This window comes from Zea mays, chromosome 7, assembly GCF_902167145.1.
Source record: "Zea mays cultivar B73 chromosome 7, Zm-B73-REFERENCE-NAM-5.0, whole genome shotgun sequence".
NCBI lineage: Eukaryota > Viridiplantae > Streptophyta > Magnoliopsida > Poales > Poaceae > Zea > Zea mays.
The window spans coordinates 6,624,443-6,650,712 of record NC_050102.1 but is presented as its reverse complement, the minus strand read 5'-3'; the positions used below and the strand labels follow the sequence as shown (position 1 = coordinate 6,650,712).

At 44.1% G+C, this 26,270-nt stretch overlaps 1 protein-coding gene across 8 annotated transcripts; it reads right to left on the bottom strand.

The window, feature by feature from the left end:
- Positions 1-13,752: 13,752 nt before the first annotated feature.
- On the bottom strand, positions 13,753-20,647 carry LOC103631954 (ataxin). Of its 8 annotated transcripts, NM_001370986.1 has the most exons (5): positions 20,468-20,634; positions 20,327-20,351; positions 17,185-17,273; positions 14,772-15,794; positions 13,753-14,647 (listed from the first exon to the last, which is right to left on the bottom strand). In NM_001370986.1, exons 1-5 carry the CDS (start codon positions 20,604-20,606, stop codon positions 13,899-13,901), a joined length of 2,025 nt encoding a protein of 674 aa, NP_001357915.1. In that variant the 5' UTR covers positions 20,607-20,634; the 3' UTR covers positions 13,753-13,898. The 8 variants fall into 8 exon arrangements, 7 of the variants coding, with proteins under 7 accessions (NP_001357915.1, XP_020396607.1, XP_023156350.1 ...); XR_004851269.1 differs by having other exon boundaries at positions 17,185-17,315; positions 17,929-20,644; XM_020541018.3 differs by having other exon boundaries at positions 17,185-17,533; positions 20,315-20,642.
- Between the last annotated feature and the right edge of the window lie 5,623 nt (positions 20,648-26,270).

Below are 26,270 nucleotides of genomic sequence, written 5' to 3'. Positions count from 1 at the left end.
TTGACAAGTAAGGTGGCTTTTGGTATGGTTTCACCTCCTTAGCAAAGCAATACATACAATAGCGAGGAGATTCTAGATGGGTACTCCACAGTCAACATTGATTAGGCATTGCACAAATTTATTCTATGAAAGAAGCAATACATCATAATTTCCTAAGGTTAGAATACATTGATAGTTGATTAGGCCTCCCACCAGCATACTCTCTAGGTAGCAGCCCCACTCCTCCTAACAGAAGTCCCGCCCCTCCAAGTAGGATCCCTACCCCTTCTTATAGAAGCGCCCCACACTTCCTCACAAGAGCACCACACCTAAATGCAAGAACATCAAACATCCAACAACTAAAAGACAAACTCACGCTAAGTCAATTGAAAGTAAAAGGCAGAACACACCAAATAGCTCTGTAGTTAACTTGGTACCATAGAAACGAGCTTATGACCTAACTTACAAGGAGTTGAACCAAGTTGTGTTGTTATCTAGGTAAAGGATCACTTCATAAAGAGAAGTCTTCCAAAGAAAGAATCAATAGATCCGACAACGAGAACTGAGGAGGTCCTTTGTGAAGATGAGCAAGATATCAAACAAAACTATTCTATCATACTATGATTGCTCTATCATGAAATCTTATAAATGTCTTGCAGCTCACAAAATAGCCACAAACTATTCCTAACATGACATCCAAACATCACATAAATATGGGGGCATTTTTGAAGTCTAGAGGCAAGCTGAAAGACAAGTGTTGTAGCTAGCAAGTATAGATGCAAGTACTTCTATAGTTTGGTAGTACAAGCATGACAAGCCTCTAGTTAGGCTAGAGCTGGCCAAAGAACATTCAATATAAATATGTGGATTCCATGAGTGGTACATGGAGAAATCCACCGTTGAGAGGACTTGTGTTGGTGTGCTCATCAAAGGTACCGACTATTCAATGGCGTATAAATCATGTGGCTAGATTTTTAGGATATCTATCATGTATACTAGTGTGACAGTTTCGATCTTTCTCCTCACCTACTGGATTTTGTAAATTTTCTTTAGGTCTTGTTAATATTTCACTTATATCTATTCATTATTTATGTGACCTCGACACTATTTGATATCGTCTAGGATGGAGATCTAAAGATGTCTCAAGGAGGGAATTTTATAATGTGTGCTTCATGGATTTAGTGATTATTTAAAATAACATAACGTGGTATCATAATAATTAACTTTTGTGGCAATGGGGAAAGCTAGACCAATCTTGCCATAAGCTGTTTTTTAGTATTCTGGAGAGAGTAAAGATTTTAGCCACATTAATCTTGGATGTGGAATCATTTTTGGTTATTTTGATAATATAACAATCTTCGTCATTTTCTCTTTTTTCATTTGTAACAACTTGGATCGTATCCTTATGGTATAATGACCATTGTCATATTGTAGTATGTATAAGATAATTTAAACTAACTTGCTCCATTACTTACTGAAATACTGAAGTAAAATATGACGATGCATACAATGCACATAACACCATCTGTGCTTTTAAGTTTTAACCAATCTTGGCCTGCAGCCTTTCCATTCTGGCTTTTGCAGTCCTTTTATGCTTAGGTGTTCAGAGTGTGAGCTTGATGCAATCCTATCTTTGAAAAGCTCGGTTTTGCTTGACCTGTTTTAAGATATTGTAATTGTGGCAGAACCTCCCAAGTTATTGGGCCCACATGCACCTGCCCTTGTCTCAAAGACCTCAGACGGCTATGCATGTGCACCAGATAACTTAACAGGATCTGTCCGAGTGCCCCAAGGACCTCGGATAAACCACTTACAACCAGGACCGCAAGATTAAGTAACACAAATCACACACCAACATCTTGCAGCGGAATTTTATTACCAAATTTTACAAGTTACAACAAGTTTACATTGTATTTATCGGACTGGTTACAAAAGTGGTTCAAAGGAATAACTTTGAAATGTTATAAATTATATGTAAGTTTGAAATATATGCTAGCTCAAGTGACCATCCTCAATAAGAAGTATAGAAGGGTTACTTAGACTTATAAGAAGGCCGAGCCCACCGGCACTTAACACCATCATCAGCAACACAAAACTATAACATGAAAAACAACAGGGAATAAAACCCTGAGTACGGAATTACTCAGCAAGACTTACCTGACTAAAGAAAAGACTCTCAAGGGTATGCTGGCTAAAGGGATTCAAGGTATGGCTTATTAAGAATCAAAGACTCTGTTTTGCAGAAAAGCTTACTATGAGTGGATCCTTAAAAATCCATTTTTACTTGTCAGGTTAAGTAAAATTACCTGCAACTAGAGTTCTTTCTACCCTAGTTCAATCACTTGACCTGCACTAGCCGTCTTTTATCAACCCTTTAAGTTCACTAGAATGCTACGTGTAAGTCAGTGACCAAGTCTTCATGTCCGAGAAGTAACGGTGATCCGAATCGATTAATACTCAGTTGAGGATCTCCAATCACACGACATATGTAGCACTTAACCCTTGCATATGTCAACTCGCCACCGGGGTTCTTAAGACCAGATCAGGTTCACGCCAACCGAGAGCATAGATACACCATCGTCCAGCCTCTTGCCACGGAGGGTACACGCTACTCTCGCCATCTCTCCACTCCCATTGCGTGTTATCTTATTCTGGTATTAGTCTGCCCGAGGCAAAGTTTACCCATGACGAGGCATGTGACCAATTAAAGGGTCCTCGGTCAGCAGGCCTACATCGACAACGTCCTTAATCGACTCAGACGGAGACACTACACTGAGACTCCTTTCTCGTGCAAGTCAACCGCCCGGTCTCAGCTTTATTATTTAAAACTCAAAGTTTGGTACCTGGCAGAGGTATATCTTTTACGATGTTGAACCCATCACGGCCGTGATGGATCCACCATCAAGTTTTATTTTTGAAAACTTCCCACCCACTGAAGCATCACTTTTGTTTTAAAACAAAACATTTTTGTTTGCTAAAGCAAAACTAAGCATCATAAAATTCCTTTCAAAATGGGTGTCAAGGAAGGGTAATAAATTTTCAAGGAAGGAAATGCATCAACGGTTTAGCACACAACTCCTATCACCTAATGCATCAAACAAGGTGATAAATATTTTAAAACAGCAAGGAGGTGGCAAATGCATCGTGGCTTGCCTGAATAACACTAGGTTAGTGTTTGTTAGGCGATGTTCACTTGACGATCATCCTTGTCCTAGCACTTGATTAGGCAGGTTCGTCCATCAACATCACCATGCGGAGTAGTCCGCGCTTGGGGTCGACTTGACTCGTCTTCCGCATCACGCGATTAATTAACGTACCTGAATGAAATGCATTATGCACATGAATGCATATAGACAAGAACATTACAATCCTAAATAGTGCTACGCGATAGCGAATTTAACACCTAGCGGTGAGGCGTTGTACAATTTTATACGGAAACACTAGTTATCCGATATACGACTACGCGCAATAGTCATAAAATAATAAATTATAAACACACTCTATCATTTTTAGCTACAATATATCGATGTTACTTGATCCTAAATATTCGAAGTAGCAATCAACATCCATTCAAATCATGAAATCGACTAGCACACATAGAATATCGTACCTAGTTTAGAGAGCACACTAAATGACTTATAACTTTAACTTCAATATTCTTGGACACCTAACACTTATAAAGTTTGATAGAAGAACTTTCCTTAACTTTTTAAACTAATTTACCGGTTAACCTGTGTATCATATATATTAATGAAACTTCCCATTTTTAACACCTACAGTCCCGCAAACACTTGGACCTATTGAGACCTCTTTCATCCTACGACATCGACCAAATTGCCAAAGTGACTCAGGCAATCTAATAAATATTATACCTAGTCAAACCATCCATCAATCCACTAATACGAATAACAAGTTTGCTTACCCTGACTAATTCGACGCGATAGTCGGAAGCACGATGACGGTTTCCGGTCGACGTCATTGATCACACATGTCTGGCGAGCGAGGCACACAGTTTCTATTCTTGACCAAATACCCATGGGATTCCTTTTTGTCGAGCTGGTGACGCGTGGCCAGCACAAGAGTGTCTTCACGGCTTGGGGATTGGCGTAGACGAGGATGACGATTGACGACTTGTTCGAGCTTTTTGTCGTGCACTTGGTGAATATCACACGGCTAGCTTCGTCTTCACCCGACGCTTTGTATTTCTTGAGGATGCACGAAACAACGATGAGATCGATAACGCACACGCGTGATGAGACAGGGTCTATGGGGATGTGCACAAGGGAAAACGAGCTTGTGGTGCCGAGAGTCGACAGCGAGCAGGACGCGGATCAGGGGGGTTGCTTGGGAGTCGTGCAGGGGATGACAGGTTCGACGACGATACAAGAGGGTGATGTATATAGAGCTGCACACGCGACGCGACGACGAACGACGACAATCGGCGAGGTCGACGATGTGATGGAGATTAAGGCCGAGCGAGTCGAGAGGGCGCGCTGGCGAGCATAAAGCCGCGCGAGCATAGGACATGGAAAACAACAGGCTCGATAGCATGCGAAACTATCACCAGCGACGACAGTCGAATCAGCAACAGAGCGTTGGCGAATACGATGAACACGACCATAGTCGCGTGCTGGCGTGGATAGGATAACGACAGCTGACGAGTTGGAGCACCAGCGAGTAGCCGACGCAGGTGAGCAAAGCAGGCAGGACAACGGGCGTCGCGGCGAGCTAGAAAAGGATTCGGCGCGGGAGCTCGACGTGCAGTGGCGAGCAGTGAACTTCGTACACACAACAGAGGAGCTCCACACGCGCAGCAGGGTGAACGCAGTCCGAGCAGGGGCGAACCAGAGGCGCGCGCGCGGCACCAGAGAGCCGAGCTTGAGGTGCGCGCGGCCATGGAAAAGACCCGAGCTAGGCTGTGGGAGCTCCAAGCTAAGCGCGCACAGGGAAGCTGGGCGCGAGCTCAGAACAGAGGCCGAGAAGGGAGAGAGGAAGCAGGCGCGGTGGCCAGGAGATCCAGGGCGCGACGAGCAGAGGGCTTCGCGCGCAGCCATGGAAGGACTCGCGGCAGCACACGCATGGAGATGAGCGCGCATCGAGGAAGAAGTAGAGGGAGGGAGAGAAGCAGCTGGGCGCACAGGGAGAACGCGCCATGGCTGAGGGAGCTCGGGACACAGGAGCGCCGCGCAGAGGAAGCTCTACGAGCTAGGATCCGACGCCGGGGAAGGAAGAAAGAAGAGCGGCTGTCAGGAGGGGAGGAGACACGGCTGGGGAGGGACTCGAGCTGGCACCGGCGCACGCCATGGGAGCAGTGGAGCTAGGCACTAGGGAGCTTGGCCGGCTGGGATAAACACGAGAGAAGAGCGGCAGAGAAATAAGCACCAGAGAGATTGCGTGCGTGAAGAAGATAAGAACGGCGTGCGCTGTAGGAAAAATCAGGATGGGGCGGCGCGATTTTTCCCTGCGTGCGCGTGCTGGAGATAAGCCAGCGGCAGGGGGAAAATCTGGGGGGAGAGAGAGAAGGCAGTGTGGAGGAGATTTTTAGATTTTCTCATTTTTCTTCTCTTAAAAATCGCAGATATTTTTACAATCACGATTTTTAGCAATGTAAAATGGGTCGACAGTAACTGTGACATGGTTTTGATTTGGCGAATACTTTGGAATCATATGAATATTAATCAGTTATTTATGTCTGAAGTTTTGAATCCGGCGAGAAACGACCATCTGAATCGAATTGATTTCCACTTCAATATTGTATTCAGCTTTGGTTTACGTAGAAGTCAGACAAAAAATTATCTGGTAAGGAATAGATTAAATTACCATGGTTCGAGTTTTAGTCTGATGTTAACGGATCAAGCTAAACGATATCGGAGTCGACTAGGAAACGACTCAGTTTGTAATTCTACGCTCGATTTTTCTTAGATTCCGGGTGTAGTCCGATTTAATTTTGCATCATTTCTATCGTCGAGTTCCAGTTAATTCGTTCTGGGGAAAATCGGCAGGCTGGACTAAATTTCCAAATTCGTATATGCGCGAGTGATGAATTTTAAATAATCACCGGACGTACCGATTTTCGGAACAACGATGTTCCGAACATCACGAAATTTTGGGAAGAGCCCGGATAAATAAAAACGATGTCGAACTCGCGACAGACGAAACAGGTGCGATATTAAAATCGCGATAGACGAAGATGTTTATAAATTAGCGTCCATTTTATCCACTGCTATTACGTGCTTAAATCCATACTCGTTGTCGAGTGGAATATAAACACCTGGGGTGTTACAACCTTCCTCCCTTAAAAGAATCTCGTCTCGAGATTCGGAGCGAAAGACTCTTAAGAGTAGAGAAGCATGTAACCCATGTCCATATCAGCGATGACCATAAAACAGTTCCAAGCAAAGGAGGGTGTCTCAGGATGTTGTTTCTCTAGTGGACATATCATGTATTACCACAAGCTGGTTTAGAAATGTCCACCAGACGATATCTACCAAAAGAACACATAAGGTTCCATGTGTGCAGTTTGCTTTTTCTGATAACACTGTACTATCTGAGTCTGTTGAGTGAGCGGTAAATACGTGATTTTACCTAAACAGAATCAGATGCACCATCTTGGGTAAAACACACAGAAGGAGGTTTACCAACAAGTGGTCACTTGAGGAATTCAAGTTCCAAGAAGATAATAAAAATTCGAGGAACACATTAGTGAAGATGATCAACAAATGTTGACTTCACAATCAATCCGCTTTAGCGAGCACTAAGCATGACTTGACTTGGTCACACATGCTGGAAAAGCACACATGAGGCGATCGAGGCATGACTAGAGCGATCATTAGGTGGTTACTGGCCGACTTAATCTCGATTCTTGAAAGTACTTCCTTAAGTGGGTTGAACCAAAATGAGTTTAGGCAAATCGATAAAACGATCTCTAAACTCAATCTTCATTCATTGGGCAGTTACAAGTTAGTCAAAACCAACTTGTTGAACTACTTTTGACATTGGGCATGTCCTCTCAGTACCATCGGTAAGCCAATGGTTGAGAGTTCACATTTGCTAACAGGAGATTATGCACTTGAGTAGAAATCCATTTGGTTCTGTTGTTAATCCGTTTCTGCATGCGAGATGAACAGACTAGGTTCGAAAATACATGGATTAAATAAGAGAGCGAATGAACAAACTCCTGCATCAGCAGCAGGGAAAATCAGTCTCCAATCTGAGAGCTAATCAGTTGTTTTCCAACACTAAAAAGCTCCAAGGCTATCAAAACGGTTACAGTAGAGAGCCAAACAGATCATGGCCCGATGAAATGAACAAGGCATGGCCATAACCTAAACTGGTTGGTGAGGGAGTACGATGGGAGACTGTAACTTCAGCCCCAAGCATATTTCTATGCCCAGCGCAACAATTACAAGTCAAGGATTAAGTTGGTATGCCTTTGATAGGTATGGGGAAACCAAAGGCATCAAATTCAAGAAGATGATCGGGCATGTCTTTCCTAAGTTGGGTTGACAAAGCAACATGACGATCCTTAAGAACAGGCAAACTGGAATAGAGACATCAACTTGCACAAATCGAACAAGGACATGGTTTAGGATGGAGACATGACTCGAGATTCTTGTTTTAAGCTTGGGTACACTTTATGTTCAACAAAGAATTTACCTAAGCATTTATTTGTACGAGTTTAGTCATGGAGGGATAACGGAAAATTCAAATTTGGGTCATGGTTCACTAAATAAGAACATGGCCTAGTTATGGGTTTAAGCAACTAAACTACTAACCTTCTATCAGTACATCAAGCACCAGAGCAAACACATATATAACACCTAAATAGGTTACCTAAAGAATGGAGGACAGCTATTTCATCGAAGTCCATAATACATCATTACACCACATTATCTACAATCACTGGTTACTGGAATAAGGATGAGAGAAGCAGTTTGGATGTATAGGTGACAAACATGATGCAACAATCAGGATGCATGCTCGTCCTATGCGTCCTCACGAGTTTTGCCAACATAATGTGGCAATAGCGTTCTATATCGGTGGCATACTTATGACTCTCTCGATATTTTGCTATTCGTTAGCTACACATACGTTTTCGAGGTTAGTGTACCTGCAGAAAATTCCATCACAGCCCATTTTTCCCATGATGCAATTCACACATGACAGTTTATCATAGTTTATACTTCATATATTTCTATATGGAGGCCAGCTCATCATTAAGCGTCGAGCCACGCATAGGTGCCGTTGCCACACTTTAACCATAGGACAACTCATTATGGTAACTCAACTTCTTACCTGAGCGTAGGTGCATCGTTGCAAGTACATTACACTTCTTAGTATTCCCATGTTTGTATACCCATACACATCCATGGGGTACTGAATTCCCAGAAGAAGTAAATACTCTGCATCGCAGCCTTCATATATACACATGTAAAACATGTATATAATCAAGCGCTTTTCATACCCTTCCTTAGATCGACGTTTGTTCGGTCATGCTCTCACATCTCACCTTACCTGAGCGTCGATCCATTCAAAACTGAATGGCCTCAAAAAGAACAATACACATGTATGCAATACCCACCCGGTTGTGGGTTAGTGGTTTTGAACTAAGCCACCTGATAGTCCTTTACTTAGGGCTTAATAGAGGATGTCGCTAGCATTATAGTTTTTCAAAACTGTTTTTCAAAGCCAAACAATGTGTTTAGTTGAAAATAGATTTTTTGAAACCAAAACTTTTGTTTTGAAAATACGTATGTGACTGTATAAACTTAATCCTGCTCCGATACCAGCTATGGCAGAACCTCCCAAGTTATTGGGCCCACATGCACCTGCCCTTGTCTCAAAGACCTCAGACGGCTATGCATGTGCACCAGATAACTTAACAGGATCTGTCCGAGTGTCCCAAGGACCTCGGATAAACCACTTACAACCAAGACCACAAGATTAAGTAACACAAATCACACACCAACATCTTGCGGTGGAATTTTATTACCAAATTTTACAAGTTACAACAAGTTTACATTGTATTTATCGGAGTGGTTACAAAAGTGGTTCAAAGGAATAACTTTGAAATGTTATAAATTATTTGTAAGTTTGAAATATATGCTAGCTCAAGTGACCATCCTCAATAAGAAGTATAGAAGGGTTACTTAGACTTATAAGAAGGTCGAGCCCACCGACACTTAACACCATCATCAGCAGCACAAAACTATAACCTGAAAAACAACAGGGAATAAAACCCAGAGTACGGAATTACTCAGCAAGACTTACCCGACTAACAAAAAGACTCTCAAGGGTATGATGGCTAGAGGGAATCAAGGTATGGCTTATCAAAAATCGAAGACTCTGTTTTGCAGAAAAGCTTACTATGAGTGGATCCTTAAAAATCCATTTTTACTTGTCAGGTTAAGTAAAATTACCTGCATCTAGAGTTCTTTCTACCCTAGTTCAATCACTTGACCTGCACTAGCCATCTTTTATCAACCCTTTAAGTTCACTGGAATGCTACGTGTAAGTCAGTGACCAAGTCTTCATGTCCGAGAAGTAACGGCGATCCGAATCGATTAATACTCAGCTGAGGATCTCCAATCACACGACATATGTAGCACTTAACCCTTGCATATGTCAACTCGCCACCGGGGGTTCTTAAGACCAGATCAGGTTCACGCCAACCGAGAGCACAGATACACCACCGTCCAGCCTCTTGCCACGGAGGGTACATGCTACTCTCGCCATCTCTCCACTCCCATTGCGTGTTATCTTATTCTGGTATTAGTCTGCCCGAGGCAAAGCTTACCCATGACGAGGCATGTGACCAGTTAAAGGGTCCTCGGTCAGCAGGCCTACATCGACAAGGTCCTTAATCGACTCAGACAGAGACACTACACTGAGACTCCTTTCTCGTGCAAGTCAACCGCCCGGTCTCAGCTTTATTATTTAAAACCCAAAGTTTGGTACCTGGTAGAGGTACATCTTTTCTGATGTTGTACCCATCACGACCGTGATGGATCCACCATCAAGTTTTATTTTTGAAAACTTCCCACCCACTGAAGCATCACTTTTGTTTTAAAACAAAACATTTTTGTTTGCTAAAGCAAGGCTAAGCATCATAAAATTCTTTTCAAAACGGGTGTCAAGGAAGGGTAATAAATTTTCAAGGAAGGAAATGCATTAACGGTTTAGCACACAACTCCTATCACCTAATGCATCAAACAAGGTAATAAATATTTTAAAACAGCAAGGAGGTGGCAAATGCACCGGGGCTTGCCTGAATAACACTAGGTTAGTGTTTGTTAAGCGATGTCCACTTGACGATCATCCTGGTCCTAGCACTTGATTAGGCAGGTTCGTCCATCAACATCACCATGCAGAGTAGTCCGCGCTTAGGGTCGACTTGACTCGTCTTCCGCATCACGCGATTAATTAACGTACCTGAATGAAATGCATTATGCACATGAATGCATATAGACAAGAATATTACAATCCTAAATAGTGCTACGCGATAGCGAATTTAACACCTAGCGGCGAGGCGTTGTACAATTTTATATGGAAACACTAGTTATCTGATATACGACTACGCGCAATAGTCATAAAATAATAAATTATAAACACACTCTATCATTTTTAGCTACAATATATCGATGTTACTTGATCCTAAATATTCGAAGTAGCAATCAACATCCATTCAAATCATGAAATCGACTAGCACACATAGAATATCGTACCTAGTTTAGAGAGCACACTAAATGACTTATAACTTTAACTTCAAAATTCTTGGACACCTAACACTTATAAAGTTTGATAGAAGAACTTTCCTTAACTTTTTAAACTAATTTACCGGTTAACCTGTGTATCATATATATTAATAAAACTTCCCATTTTTAACACCTACAGTCCCACAAACACTGAGACCTATTGAGACCTCTTTCATCCTACGACATCGACCATATTACCAAAGCGACTCAGGCAATCTAATAAATACTATACCTAGTCAAACCATCCATCAATCCACTAATACGAATAACAAATTTGCTTACCCTGACTAATTTGACGCGATAGTCGGAAGCACGATGACGGTTTCCGGTCGACGTCATTGATCACACACGTGTGGCGAGCGAGGCACACAGTTTCTATTCTTGACCAAATACCCATGGGATTCCTTTTTGTCGAGCTGGTGACGCGTGGCCAGCACAAGAGTGTCTTCACGGCTTGGGGATTGGTGTAGACGAGGATGACGATTGACGACTTGTTCGAGCTTTTTGTCGTGCACTTGGTGAATATCACGCGGCTAGCTTTGTCTTCACCCGGCGCTTTGTATTTCTTGAGAATGCATGAAACGACGACGAGATCGATAACGCACACGCGTGATGAGATAGGGTCTATGGGGATGTGCACAAGGGAAAACGAGCTTGTGGTGTCGAGAGTCGACGGCGAGCAGGACGTGGATCAGGGGGTTTGCTTGGGAGTCAAGCAGGGGATGACAGGTTCGACGAAGATACATGAGGGTGATGTATATTGAGCTGCACACGCGACGCGACGACGAACGACGACAATAGGCGAGGTCGACGATGCGATGGGGATAGACGACAATCAGCGAGGTCGACGAACGACAGCATGCAAAACTATCACCAGCGACGATAGTCGAATCGGCAATAGAGCGTTGGCGAATACGATGAACACGACCACATTCGCGTGCTGGCGCTGATAGGATAACGACAACTGACGAGTTGGAGCACCAACGAGTAGCCGACGGAGGTGAGCAAAGCAGGCAGGACGCCGGGCGTCGCGGCGAGCTTGAAAAGGATTCGTCGCGGGAGCTCGACGTGCCGTGGCGAACAGAGAACTTCGCGCACACAACAGAGGAGCTCGACACGCGCAGCAGGGCGAACGCAGTTCGAGCAGGGGCGAACTAGAGGCACGCGCGGCACCAGAGAGCCGAGCTTGAGGTGCGCGCGGCCATGGAAAAGACCCGAGCTGAGCTGCGAGAGCTCCAAGCTAAGCGCGCACAGGGAAGCTGGGCGCGAGCTCGGAACAGAGGCCGAGAAGGGAGAGAGGAAGCAGGCGCGGTGGCCAGGAGATCCAGGGCGCGGCGAGCAGAGGGCTTCGCGCGCAGCCATGGAAGGACTCGCGGCAGCACACGCAGGGAGATGAGCACGCAACGAGGAAGAAGTAGAGGGAGGGAGAGAAGCAGCTGGGCGCGCAGGGAGAACGCGCCATGGCTGAGGGAGCTCGGGACACAGGAATGCCGCGCAGAGGAAGCTCTGCGAGCTGGGATCTGGCGCCGGGGAAGGAAGAAAGAAGAGCGGATGTCAGGAGGGGAGGAGACGCGGCTGGGGAGGGACTCGAGCTGGCACCGGCGCACGCCATGGGAGCAGTGGAGCTGGGCACTAGGGAGCTTGGCCGGCTGGGATAAACACCAGAGAAGAGCGGCAGATAGATAAGCACCAGAGAGATCGTGTGCGTGAAGAAGATAAGAACGGCGTGCGCTGTAGGAAAAATCAGGATGGGGCGGCGCGATTTTTCCGTGCGTGCGCGTGCTGGAGATAAGCCGGCGGCAGGGGAAAATCTGGGGAGAGAGAAGGCAGTGTGGAGGAGATTTTTCAGATTTTCTCATTTTTCTTCTCTTAAAAATCGCAGATATTTTTACAATCACGATTTTTAGCAATGTAAAATGAGTCGACAGTAATTGTGACATGGTTTTGATTTGGCGAATACTTTGGAATCATATGAATTTTAATCAGTTATTTATATCTGAAGTTTTGAATCCGGCGAGAAACGACCATATGAATCGAACTGATTTCCACTTCAATATTGTATTCAGCTTTGGTTTACGTAGAAGTCAGACAAAAATTTATCTGGTAAGGAATAGATTAAATTACCAAGGTTTGAGTTTTAGTCTGATGTTAACGGATTAAGCTAAACGATATCGGAGTCGACTAGGAAACGACTCAGTTTGTAATTCTACGCCCGGTTTTTCTTGGATTCCAGGTGTAGTCCGATTTAATTTTGCATCATTTCTATCGCCGAGTTCGAGTTAATTCGTTCTAGGAGAAAATCGGAGGGCTGGACTAAATTTCCAAATTCGTATATGCGCGAGCGATGAATTTTAAATAATCTCCGGACGTACCGATTTTCGGAACAACAACAATGTTCTGAACATCGTGAAATTTTGGGAAGAGCCCGGATAAATAAAAACGATGTCGAACTCGCGACACACGAAACATGTGCGATATTAAAATCGCGATAGACGAAGATGTTTAAAATTTAGCGTCCATTTTATCCACTGATATTACGTGCTTAAATTCATACTCGTTGTCGAGCGGAATATAAACACCTGAGGTTTTACAGTAATTGCTTCAGATTTTTTATTACTGTTTATTTATTTGAACAATATGTTTGATGACATAAATATGAAAGCTAGAAAAAGAATGCATAGATCACATTCAAGAAATTGTCCACGTGACTCATACAGCGCCCGATTAAATATGTGACATTAAGCTTCTTTTTCTAGTTATGCTAAAAAGTGGTTCAGGTCAATGAATTCATCGATTATCAAAACTAGACTTTTTAAATTTAGAGATTTAAGAGCAGAGAAAAGAATAGGAAAGTTTAGATAACATTAAATGTGTGACAAGATTATCTGATATTGTGATCGTCCTTATCAGAAAAAAAGAGTATACAACTCTTCGGGAATGTGTAATTTTAGGGTTCTTACTATTTCTTTACTCGTTAAAAATTGTGATCTAGATCTTCGTCCTCTGTTCTGGATGATAATTATAAATTATAAGTCGTTTATTTTTTTATTATATATCTAATTATAACGCATATCTAAGTGCATAATAAAAAACTATGTATATAGTTTTTATTTTTATTTTTTACATTTTAGAATGGACGGTGTATCACCCGCCTAGAAGGTGATCCTAGTTATTCGCTAGAAGGTCGGCAGCCGGCAGCCATAGCACATAGTTCCACGGCATGAAGTGGCAGATCTCCTCGCCGCGCGTCGCGTTCAACATCTGGAAGTAGCGGTCGTCCCAGCTCATGGTGTTGGCGTGGCACATGGCGATCGCGATGGTCGCGCCGTCGTCTCCGAGCCCAGTCAGCTCAACGCGGAGCGCCTCCACGTCCGTCGGCCGGTGGCAGTAATGGACCATGTACGGGTACGGCATCGGGTGGCACGGCACCGCGGTCGCGGCCCCCGCCGCCTTGCCGATGCGTGTGACGCCGTCGGGCGCCACCACGTACCTAGTGGCGTCCTTCCCCCCGTGGACGGCGGTGACGACCGATACCAGGTCGCTGGCCCTGACCCCGAGCGAGGAGGCAGCAAAGTCCGCCGCCGCCTGCTCGGAGGTGGCGCAGGCATGAGCGTCCGAGGACTCGGCCTCGCATGCCCGGAGTGTGTCAGCGACTTGCTCCGCCTTCTTGGACCCTCGAGGGATCCGGAACATCCTTAGGATCGCGTCGAGCTGGCTGTAGCTGAAGGGGATGGCGTCCGCGTCTGCCCGTAGCGCGAACCTCTGCGGATCGGGGAAGCCGTGGCCGCTGAACCTGGTGCCTTCCGGTAGGGCTGTCCCTGGAAGCAAGCTCTTCCTCGTGAAAAGCATCCCGGTCGCGACATGCAGGCCATGGCCGCGTGCTGGCGTCGTCCCATCAGCAACGTCTGTTTCTCCTGCAAGATGTACATATGGTGCCTCCTCCGTGAGTTATCATGAAATGGTATAGTTCAGTTAATCCCAAGAAATAAATTTGGATTCATCACGGCGAGCAAGCAAAAAAACAAGAAATCAAATCACCTTGCGCATGTTGCTTCCATCCCACCCAATATGCCTCCGGCTCGAAAGAGTCTTGCGATTGTTGGAGTGGTGGTGGTGATTTGTTCCATTTCACCCGATATGCCTCCGGCTCGAAGGAGTCTTGCGATTGCTGGAGTGGTGGTGGTGATTTGTTCCATTTCACCCGATATGCCTCCGGCTCGAAGGAGTCTTGGGATTGTTGGAGTGGTGGTGGTGATTTGTTCCATTTCACCCGATATGCTTCCGGCTCGAAGGAGTCTTGCGATTGTTGGAGTGGTGGTGGTGATTTGTTCCATTTCACCCGATATGCCTCCGGCTCGAAGGAGTCTTGCGATTGCTGGAGTGGTGGTGGTGATTTGTTCCATTTCACCCGATATGCCTCCGGCTCGAAGGAGTCTTGCGATTGTTGGTGTGGTGGTGGTGATTTGTTCCATTTCACCCGATATGCCTCTGGCTCGAAGGAGTCTTGGGATTGCTGGAGTGGTGGTGGTGATTTGTTCCATTTCACCCGATATGCCTCTGGCTCGAAGGAGTCTTGCGATTGTTGGTGTGGTGGTGGTGATTTGTTCCATTTCACCCGATATGCCTCTGACTCGAAGGAGCCTTGGGATTGCTGGAGTGGTGGTGGTGATTTGTTCCATTTCACCCGATATGCCTCCGGCTCCAAGGAGTCTTGCAATTGTTGGTGAGGTGGTGGTGATTTGTTCCATTTCACCCGATATGCCTCTGGCTCGAAGGAGTCTTGGGATTGCTGGAGTGGTGGTGGTGATTTGTTCCATTTCACCCGATATGCCTCCGGCTCCAAGGAGTCTTGCGATTGTTGGTGTGGTGGTGGTGATTTGTTCCATTTCACCCGATATGCCTCTGGCTCGAAGGAGTCTTGCGATTGTTGGCTTGATGGTGGTGGTTCTTTCCATTTCATCGGATATGCTTCTGGCTCGAAAGACTCTTGCGATTGCTGACCTAGTGATGGTGATATGCTCCATTTCACCGGATATGCCTCCGATGCGAAGGACTTTTCACCTTCATGAGCAGTCACATAATGATAATTAGTATTGTAGAAGCAATTACAGATTTACTCGATTCAAAGCTCACTGATCTCCATTAAATAATCAATATAAAAAGAGGACTTGGTTGAGCAGAGCTAGAATTATTAGTCCTTTGAGAACGAGTTAGATCTCTCTCCCATGACACTCCCTTTGGTTCTCGCGTCAATAGGGATGGTAATGCCATGGAGACAACGAGGGGCACAAGCAAGAGCATGGTACCTCGGACCATGGATAAAGGTATTTTTGAGGGGGAGGCAAGGAGCAAAGTGTGTGGACGAGGAGGATGAAGGAGACAGAAATTTATAGGGAAAGCAGAGGTGCCCCAGTAACCTACGATCGAGGACCTATTTCATTACTTCTTTGTCTCTTAAGTTATATTATATTAGATTATGCTTGTATATTTTCTCTATCTCTAGCTATTTTTAATGCTCAATATATTTTTTGCACCCCTTATTTTCTATATCTATTTCATGTCATCTCTAGATCCCTCTCTTATACTATCATATATTTATTATATTTATAATGCTATTCTTCATCCTACGTAAAGCTTTACCCAATCGATAATTAATAAAGATCCTTCAGTAAGTATCGATAATGACTAGACGATATTTAGTCATTATCGAAAATTACTGAATGTTATTCAGTAATTACTGGTTGAGTGAAGCTTCATATAAGGTGACGAATAACTCTCCTCTCTCTATATATATATAAATGTTTCTCAAAATGTAATTAAGCATTGCTTCTCACGGTCTATCTCCCCCTTCCATCACACGATATGCTTCTCTCAATTAGAGATAGTGACACAATGTCATGCATACGATGACAATTCAGATTCTATAGTATGGTATTTTTAGAAGCGGTACTAAAGTTCTTTGGACAAAGCCATCGCTTGGGTACCATGTGGTTATTTCCTCAAAGGAACTATGTGGGAACGGAAGACAGAAACTTTTGAGAGACTCATGAATAGCTGATCCGTCGGATCCCATCGATGGGAACCGAGCCATCACTTGAATTAACCAACTATCATCTTACAAGGCATCCTACTTTGCCCAACGAGAAAAAAGTAGCACATGGCTGACATCCCTCCATCTCTACCGAACGAGACACGAATGCGATGATGATATAAAAAGACAAAACGACCATCTAACCAGTCCTTTGAACTGAGTAGAGACTTAGGGGTTGGCATTAATTGTGAAAAGAGATCGAGAATGCGATCGCGGACGACAACCCCAAACAACACGGGCCATGCTCTTAAAGGCAAAAGACCCGCTATCGGGGCGAATATCACAAGTATATAGTTCAAATAATGCCAAGAAATTTGGATTCATCACGGCAAGCAAGCAAGCAAGCAAAAAATGAATCACCTTGCACTGATTGCTTCCGATATAGCTCAGGTCGCTCGAAGGAGTCTTGCATTTGCAGGTCTGGTGGTTCGTTCCAGTTCACCGCGTATGTGTTAGCAACCCCTTTAGGATCACCAACCAGAGCAGCAGACCTAATCAGAATAGGGAAGTAGAGGACAAGATGAGAGATCGGAGAAGAGGAAGCAGGAACAGAGAAAAGGAATGAGAGAAGTTCTGTTGATAATTCTCATTATGCATCCCCTTTTCCCCCTCCACAAGACAGTGTATATGTATCCTGGTTACAGTGGCTCACTCCACCCATCGCGCCCAGCACGCACACACACTTCACACCTATTCTAGGTCTGGACACCTCTCACATTCTCCCCTCCTTAAAATTCGACTTGCCCCCAAGTCGAAGCAGAAACTGAACATATCCAGGATCCTGATGCCATGAATGAAGCAACACGTATTGCAAGGCCTTGAACTGAAAACATTGACTCTCGGCTGAGCATCTCCCAAAATAAGGAAACTTCACACATCTGCTATTGTGGTCACTTTGCCTGACAACTGAGCAATATCCTTGACTTGGAATTAGAGGTGGTGCAAAATTTGGCCACGGCCTAGGACGACTCGTACCAATCTCCAGCAAAATCTCCAATGACATGGGTGGTGCCCATGGTTGCCAATCAACACACTTGATTGAATACTCCCACAAAATGAACCCATTAAAAGACAACTTGTCCGGATCGGAGTTTAGAGCAGTACCTCTATTATGTCTTGTAAACTTTGCTTCCTTGTTATGTGAAAGCTTCATAGTATCTGGATCGTTCCATGGACCTTTGTTAGACATCAGGCATCCTCCCATAGTATAAGTGCATGGCCCCCCCAAAAATTCAGGAAGTTCAGTTGCATTGATTACTTCAAGAAGCTTGTTCTGAAAATTTGTTATCAAAACATGTATCTTCAAGGCAGTTTTAGAGTCAAGAAAGTCTTTCACAGAATTCCCTGGTAGCTTGAAACTCCCATCAGCATTCGCAACAAGCATCTGATGCAACGTCTCTGGATAATAGTCAAGTGTCTCTTGCCAACCATCATCTATAATCCAAAACCTTGGTGGCAAAACAGCTGAACAACCATGAAGCAATACAAAAGAGCCTTGATAAGGAATTATCACCCACCACTGGGCCCAATGGACCTTCATCGAACTGTAGCTGGACAACCAATCCATGTCCACAATGACATTGTATGCTGAAATGTCAAGTACTCTGAAATTGGTAGAGAACTCACACTGCTGCACCATCCATTTAGCACCTAACAACTGGCAATAACACTGCAGGAGACCGCCATCCGCTACCTGCACTGACACTAGTGTCACCATGCCCACCACGCTGGATAGTTGTGAGGCCAGATCTGCACTCACAAAGGAATGGGAGCTGCCGGAATCCACCAAAATAGCTACCTTGACACCCTGGATTATGCCCTGGAATTTCATAGTATTCACTGATGCCAGCCCTTGAGTAGCTGCAACAGAAACTGCCACAGACACTTGTTCTCCAGTAGTATATCTCTGATTAGGAACGACTATATCAACTGTTTCCATCGTCTGGACATCAAGTGAAAATTGCAATGCATACGGTAAGGAAGCACTTGTGGAACTGGAGCTGTAATCAACTCTAAACAATTTGCCTGGATCAAATGCCAACCAAGGGGGCTTTGGAAGAATGTAACTGGTCATTATATCGAGTGATTTAATTCTCCACACCAAGGCACTCACTATAACCCGTTTCTTTCCATTGATGATAACAGGTGGTTCATTCCTCATCTTGTAAATCTGGCTCCCATTGATAGATCCATAGTGAAATGAGCCTTGAGGTTTCAAACGAGCAGCACCCGTGATCTCGTTCATCCTTGGCGGATTTGGCTTGACAATGTTTTGCATAGCCTGGCAAAGACATTTGGTCGAACACCCGAGGGGCGAGCTACCACTGACTTGTTCCTCTACCCATGGAGCAGTTGATGCTTGCGTGTGGAGCAGCGTGGACGTCGGGGTTGACCCTACCCCAACAGTCGTAGCAGGGCGCCACATACCTGTAGAGCGGCGTGGGCAGCGCCGCGGAGGCGGTGAGGTTCCCGAGGCTGCGGGTGAAGGCGGTGCCTGAGTAGAGTGTGTCGCGCGCCCAGACGCGTTGCAGGTTCCTCTCGTTGGGCGCCAAGCCCTCGTCCTCCGGGTCGCGCATGCCCTCCACCTGCTCGACGAACATGACGCGGACGAGCAAAGCGTGGAGGAGGCGCGGGACCACGTCTCGCGCGAACCCAGTGCAGGATGCTCCAGCGGCGCTGTGGTCGTCGAAGACGGCGAAGGGGTGGGTTTGGTCCCCCCTCGTAGCGCGTTGCGACGAGGTGCGCGTCTCGGGACTTCCTGGGTTGAGTGGCGTTCCTCCTTGTCGACCGCGCCGACGAGGCTGAGCATTTTGCTGGAAGGGAACACGACGTCGGTTTCGGTGGCCTGGACCCGCGAGTCGGCGTCCCCCAGCAATGCAAGCTCCTTAAGGCAGACGGGTTCGATCTGCTTGGTGATGGCGGAAGAGAGGAGGCCGCCCTCGTGGGGCATGTTCCCGACGGAGCGGAGGTGCGGCTGATCTGCTTGGTGTTGTTGAAGATGTTCGATGGAGGCATCCACCTGGGGCCGCCACTCCACGACGGCGCCCACCGCTACTTGGTGCGTCTGGACTCGCGCTTCCCACTTGGAGTCGAGCGCCGTGAACCGCTTGTCGAGTTCGGCGAGGATAACCCGGGTTTGGTGCTCCAACGCTTCGATGAGCTGAGTATCGACCAGTGAAGGAGACGCCATGGATGCTTCCGGTCGAGGAACGATTTCCCTCTGATACCAATTGTTAGCAACCCCTTTAGGATCACCAACCAGAGCAGCAGACCTAATCAGAATAGGGAAGTAGAGGACAAGATGAGAGATCGGAGAAGAGGAAGCAGGAACAGAGAAAAGGAATGAGAGAAGTTCTGTTGATAATTCTCATTATGCATCCCCTTTTCCCCCTCCACAAGACAGTGTATATGTATCCTGGTTACAGTGGCTCACTCCACCCATCGCGCCCAGCACGCACACACACTTCACACCTATTCTAGGTCTGGACACCTCTCACAGTATGCCTCCGATGCGAAGGACTTTTCACCTTTACGAGCAGTCACATAATGATAATTAGTAGTGTAGAAGTAATTACAGATTTACTCAATTCGAAGCTCACTGATCCCTAATAAATAACCAATATAACCAATATGAAAAGAGGACCTGGTTCGAGTTTGTTTTCAGCAGGGCTAGAATTATTGGAGTCCTGTGAGAACGAGTTGGATCTCTCCCCCATGACACTCCCTTCAATTCTCACGACGAGGGGGATGACAAGCAGGAGTAGTATGATACCTCCAGCCATGGATAAAGGTTTCCTTGAGAATACAAGGTGAGGAGTGTGTGGACGAAGAGGATGGAGGAGACATCAATTTATAGGGAAATGTGACCCAGTAATCTATCTTTTAAATTATATTATATTAGATTATGCATGTATATATCTTCTCTATCTCTAGCTATCTTTAATACTCTATATCTTTTTCTCTATCCCTTATTTTCTATCTCTATATTTAATGCTCGCTCTATATCTTTTTCTCTATCCCTTATTTTCTATCTCTATCTTTAATGCTCAAAATCTTTTCTCTATCCCTTGTTTTCTATCTCTATTTCATGTCATCTCTTCACTATCTCTAATATGTTATATTATCATATTATATATATATATATATTACATTATGTGTTTTATATTGTAAATGTTGCTCAAAATGTAATTAAGCATTGCGTCTCACGGTCTATCTCCCCGTTCCATCACATGTTATGCATCTTCACTCTCAATTAGAGATAGTGACACAATGTCATATTGTCATGCATTGAATGAAAATTTGGATTCTAGAGTATGATATTCTTTATAAGAACTGGTACTAAATGTTGAATAAATGTAGGCCTGGCCCAAATTAGTATTCAATAATAGTCAATGCTAAAGGCCCACTTTAATGCTACGGTGTACTAGTACTTTAGTACCATACTAGAAATTCAAGTGACAATTCAATCAACTTAAATAGCTGGACCATTGGTGCATCTATTGAGAAACTGAGAAAAGGATGAAGGACTGCCACACGCGCGCTCGCCGCCAGTCGGGCTGTGCCGTGGCCGTGGTAGATCGGACCTTGGTCCGAATATTCCTTCCTAACGGTTGTGCATTTTGCCTAGAGTGATGACAGTCCATTATACTGTCGTCCACTACTGGTCGTTTCCTGTGTTATAGCTAGTAACGGATGGGCTGTAATGGCTGTCACCTAGTAACCGACGTCACTGATGGCTGGCTGTAACGGTAGCTCCGATGGCGACTGTTATTGTCCGTTCGCCTCCATCTACACATGTACATATACGGAGGAGGTGAGGCTGCTTCTGGTTACAGCACATATGAACAGTCTCGTACAACTGCCTGCATTGACTACGTACGATTACATCGAACATACACACGAGATGTCTCGTGTGAATGGAGCCAATGATGCCTTGAGCATTGGTGCCTCCGCAGGGTACGTTCTGATCTTCGTATTTGTGCATGTTTTACTTTTGTTTATGAGTAGTGATACACACATGCACATACATTTCGTCACATACATAACTGTGGTTTTCTGGATTAAATTAAAACTGAAAATGACTATTTCTCTAACAATCCAAAAAGCTGATATTAGGCATTTTTCTGTTAGTGGTTTTGCTGTCGTGTTAAAACCAAGTGAACCTTTTGATGGGATATTTTACAAGAGATGGTGTAGTAATATGATACTGTGGTTGACTGCAATGAACTGCTATCACGTCGCACAGGGGAAATCCCAAACAGTTCACTCCTGAAGAGGAGAGAATGTTCGACGTTACCGATAACCTGTTTCGAGGCGCCATGATTGGCGCTCTTGCCAACAAGTATGTTGATTCTTATCTAACGTGCACATCTGCAAAAGAGTTATGGGATGCATTAAATGAGAAGTTCAGTGTTTCTGATGCTGGTAGCGAGCTGTACATCATGGAGCAGCTGTTTGACTACAAGATGGTGAAAACCCGTCCTGTAGTTGAACAGGCTCATGAAATACATGCTCTGGCTAAGGAACTCAAACAGTTCCCATGTGTCTTGCCTGACAAGTTTATGGCTAGCGGTATTATCGCTGAGCTGCCACCTTCTTGGAAGGATTTTGCTACCACTCTAAAACATAAGAGGGAATAGTTTAGTGTGGCTAAGCTTATTGGGTCTCTTGATGTTGAGCAAAGGGCGAGATCAAAAGACACTCGTGGAAAAGGAGTTGAGACTTCTAGTGCCAATATGGTACAAAAGAAGAACTCCAATGCGTCACATAATAATAAAAGGAAGAACAAGCAACAGAATGCCACGAAGCCCAAGTAGGCAGCCTCGTTCAAAAAGAAGAACAAAGGAGCTGGTTGTTTTGTTTGCGGAAGTACTGATCATTGGGCAAGCGCTTGTCCAGACCGCAAATTTAAACAAGAGAAAAAATCAGTTCAAGAGAAGAAAACAGCAAACATGGTTGTTAGCGAGACCGCAGAAGGAACATCGGGGTATGGTAATCTTTACTTACTGTTCTTTCAGTGTGTCAATCCCCTGAGTGGTGGACTGGCACTGGTGCTAACATTCATGTGTGTACTGATATTTCTTTGTTTTCTTCTTATCAGTGCAAAGGGGTTGGAGCCTTGCTGATGGGGAACGGATCACATGCGCATGTTCTTGGGGTTGGTATAGTCATTCTGAAGTTTACTTTGGGAAAGACGGTGCTATTGAAGAACGTGCAGCATGTCCCCTCCATCAAAAAGAATATTGTTAGTGGCTCATTGCTATGTCGAGATGGCTATAAACTTGTGTTCGAGTCCAATAAATGTATACTGTCAAAGTATGAGACTTTTGTTAGAAAATGCTATGACATTAGAGGCTTGTTCAACTTATCTTTGCATGATGTGTGTAGTAAGTCTGTGAACAATGTTATTTCGAACGAGTCGTATATTTGGCATTCACGACTTTGTCACATCAATTTTTGGTTGTGTGTCGCGGTTAGCAAATTTAAATTTAATCCCGAAATTTGATTTAGTCAAAGGTTCAAAGTGTCAGGTGTGCGTGCAATCTAAGCAACCTCTCAAGCCTCATATGGTTGCGGACGCGAGGAATCTGGCTCCACTAGACTTAATACATTCCGATTTATGTGAGATGAACGGAATATTGACTAAAGGAGGCAAACGATATTTTATTAGTTTTATCGATGATTCTACTAGATTTTGTTATGTGTATCTCTTAAAATCAAAAGACGAAGCTTTGTATTATTTTAAGACCTACAAAGCTGAAGATGAAAATCAACTCGTGAGAAAAATTAAACGGTTAAGGTCTGATCGTGGCGCAAAATATTTTTCAGGTGATTTTTCTGATTTTTGTGTGGAAAATGATATTATTCATGAGAGGACACCGCCATACTCACCACAATCCAATGGGGTTGCTGAGAGAAAGAACCGTACTCTAACTGATTTGGTTAACGCCATGTTAGAGACTTCGGGACTATCTTAGGAATGGTGGGGTGAGACAATGTTGACGGCGACGTGTCATGTCCCGAATAAAGTTCCCACAAAGAACAAAGAAATCACACCGTTCGAGGAATGGGAAAAGAGGAAATTAAATATCTCCTATTTGCGTACGTGGGGTTGTTTTGCCAAAGTGAATGTGCCAATTAACAAGAAGCGCAAATTAGGACCGAAAATTGTTGATTGTGTTTTTCTTGGGTATGCTTTTCACAACATTGGATATAGGTTCTTAATTATAAACTCTAGAGTACCAGACATATTGGTTGGTACTATTATGGAGTCCAGAGATGCTATGTTTTTTAGGACAAATTTCCCATGAAAGCTACACATGATACGTCTAATGATGAACTATCGATACCTCATGTGCATTTTGTTCCGATAGAACACACTGAGGAATCCCATATACATAATCCTGTGGAAGATGACAATGTATCAACTCTAAAGAGTAAGAGACCAAGGATTGCGAAGTCCTTTGGTGATGATTACATTGTATATCTTGTGGATGACACACCAAGTACCATTGAAGAGGCATATTCCTCTCATGATGCTGACTTTTGGAAGGAAGCAATAAGGAGTGAGATGGATTCTATTATGTCTAATGCAACTTGGGAGGTCATTGAGCATCCTTATGGGTGTAAGCCCATAGGGAGTAAATGGGTGTTCAAGAAAAAGCTTAGGCCTGATGGTACTATTGAAAGGTACAAGGCGAGGCTTGTAATTAAAGGCTATTCACATAAGGAAGGTGAGGATTTCTTTGATACTTATTCACCTATGGCTCGATTGACCATAATCAGTGTGCTACTTTCTCTGGCTGCCTCTCATGGTCTTCTCGTCCATCAAATGGATGTTAAGACATCATTCCTAAATGAAGAGCTAGATGAGGAAATCTACATGGAGCAGCTAGTTGGGTTTGTAGCAAATGGTCAAGAAGGCATGGCGTGTAAGTTATTGAAATCTTTATATGGCCTAAAACAAGCACCTAAGCAATGGCATTAAAAGTTCGATAGAACGTTGACATCTGTCGGCTTTGTTGTGAACAAAGCAGACAAATGTGTATATTATTAGTATGGTGGGGCGAGGGAGTAATTTTATGCATGTATGTTGGTGACATTCTAATCTTGGGGACAAGTCTTGATGTGATTAAAGAGACAAAAGACTTTCTATCTAATAATTTTGAAATGAAAGATTTGGGAGAAGCTGATGTTATTCTTAACATTAAGCTACTGAGAGAAGGTGATGGTGGGATCACACTGGTGCAATCCCATTACGTGGAAAAGGTTTTGAGTCGCTTTGGTTATAGCGAATGTGAACCTTCTCCAACACCTTATGATCCTAGTAAGCTATTGAAGAAAAATCGAAGGATATCTAGGGATCAATTAAGATATTCCCAAATAATTGGTTCACTCATGTACTTAGCTAACGCTACGAGGCCTGACATCTCATTTGTTGTGAGCAAACTTAGCCGGTTTGTTTCGAATCCGGGAGATGATCACTGACATGCTCTTGAGATAGTTCTGCGCTATCTAAAAGGTACTACGAGTTTACGCTTCCATTATACCGGGTACCCAACAGTATTGGAGGGTTATTGTGATGCAAATTGGATATCTGATGCTGATGAGATATATGCCACAAGTGGATATGTGTTTTCACTTGGAGGTGGCGCTATTTCATGGAAGTCTTGCAGGCAGACCATCATAACGATGACAACTATGAAAGCAGAACTCACAGCATTAGATACCGCTTCAGTTGAGGCTGAGTGGCTTCGTGAACTCCTTATGGATTTACCCGTGGCTGAAAAACCTGTGCCGGCTATTTTTATGAACTGTGATAATCAGACTGTGATAATCAATATAAACAGTTCTATTGATAATATAAAGTCGACAAGGCACATAAAGAGACATTTAAAATCTGTCAGGAAATTGAGAAACTCCGGAGTAATGGCGTTGGACTATTTCCATACGTCTAAAAATATGGCAGATCAATTTACTAAGGGGCTATCACATGGTGTGATAGATAGTGCATCAAGTGAGATGGGCATGATGAGACCCACCTAAAGTTTATCATAGTGGTAACCTATTCTATGTGATCGGAGATCCCATGAATTAGAATGGTAAAATAAGCTAGTGATAGACTGAGAGGAAAGACTCTTAATAAGGTTCATTTCATATGCATATCTTTCCTTACTGTAAGGTAGGTTGGTGTTTACACCTTAATATGTTCCAAGTGGCTTTGTGAAGCAAAGATGTTGTCCTACAGAACTTCTTTAGATGAACATACCTATATGGGTTAACTGCTAGTCACAGTTTATGAAATCTGGGTGGTCTCTAGATACCCATGAAAGGGCTATGGAGTTTGACTTATATGCTCCAACCAGAGGGGATGCGCTTGACAATCTAGGACTGGTGAAGAGTCTAGATGAAACTTATTCCACGCAAAACTGCCAATTCAAGGCCTA

Bases quoted from the DNA above. Each gene is read 5' to 3' on its own strand.
- LOC103631954 (XM_035960710.1), bottom strand. From the start codon at position 20,014: ATGGCGTCTCCTTCACTGGTCGATACTCAGCTCATCGAAGCGTTGGAG.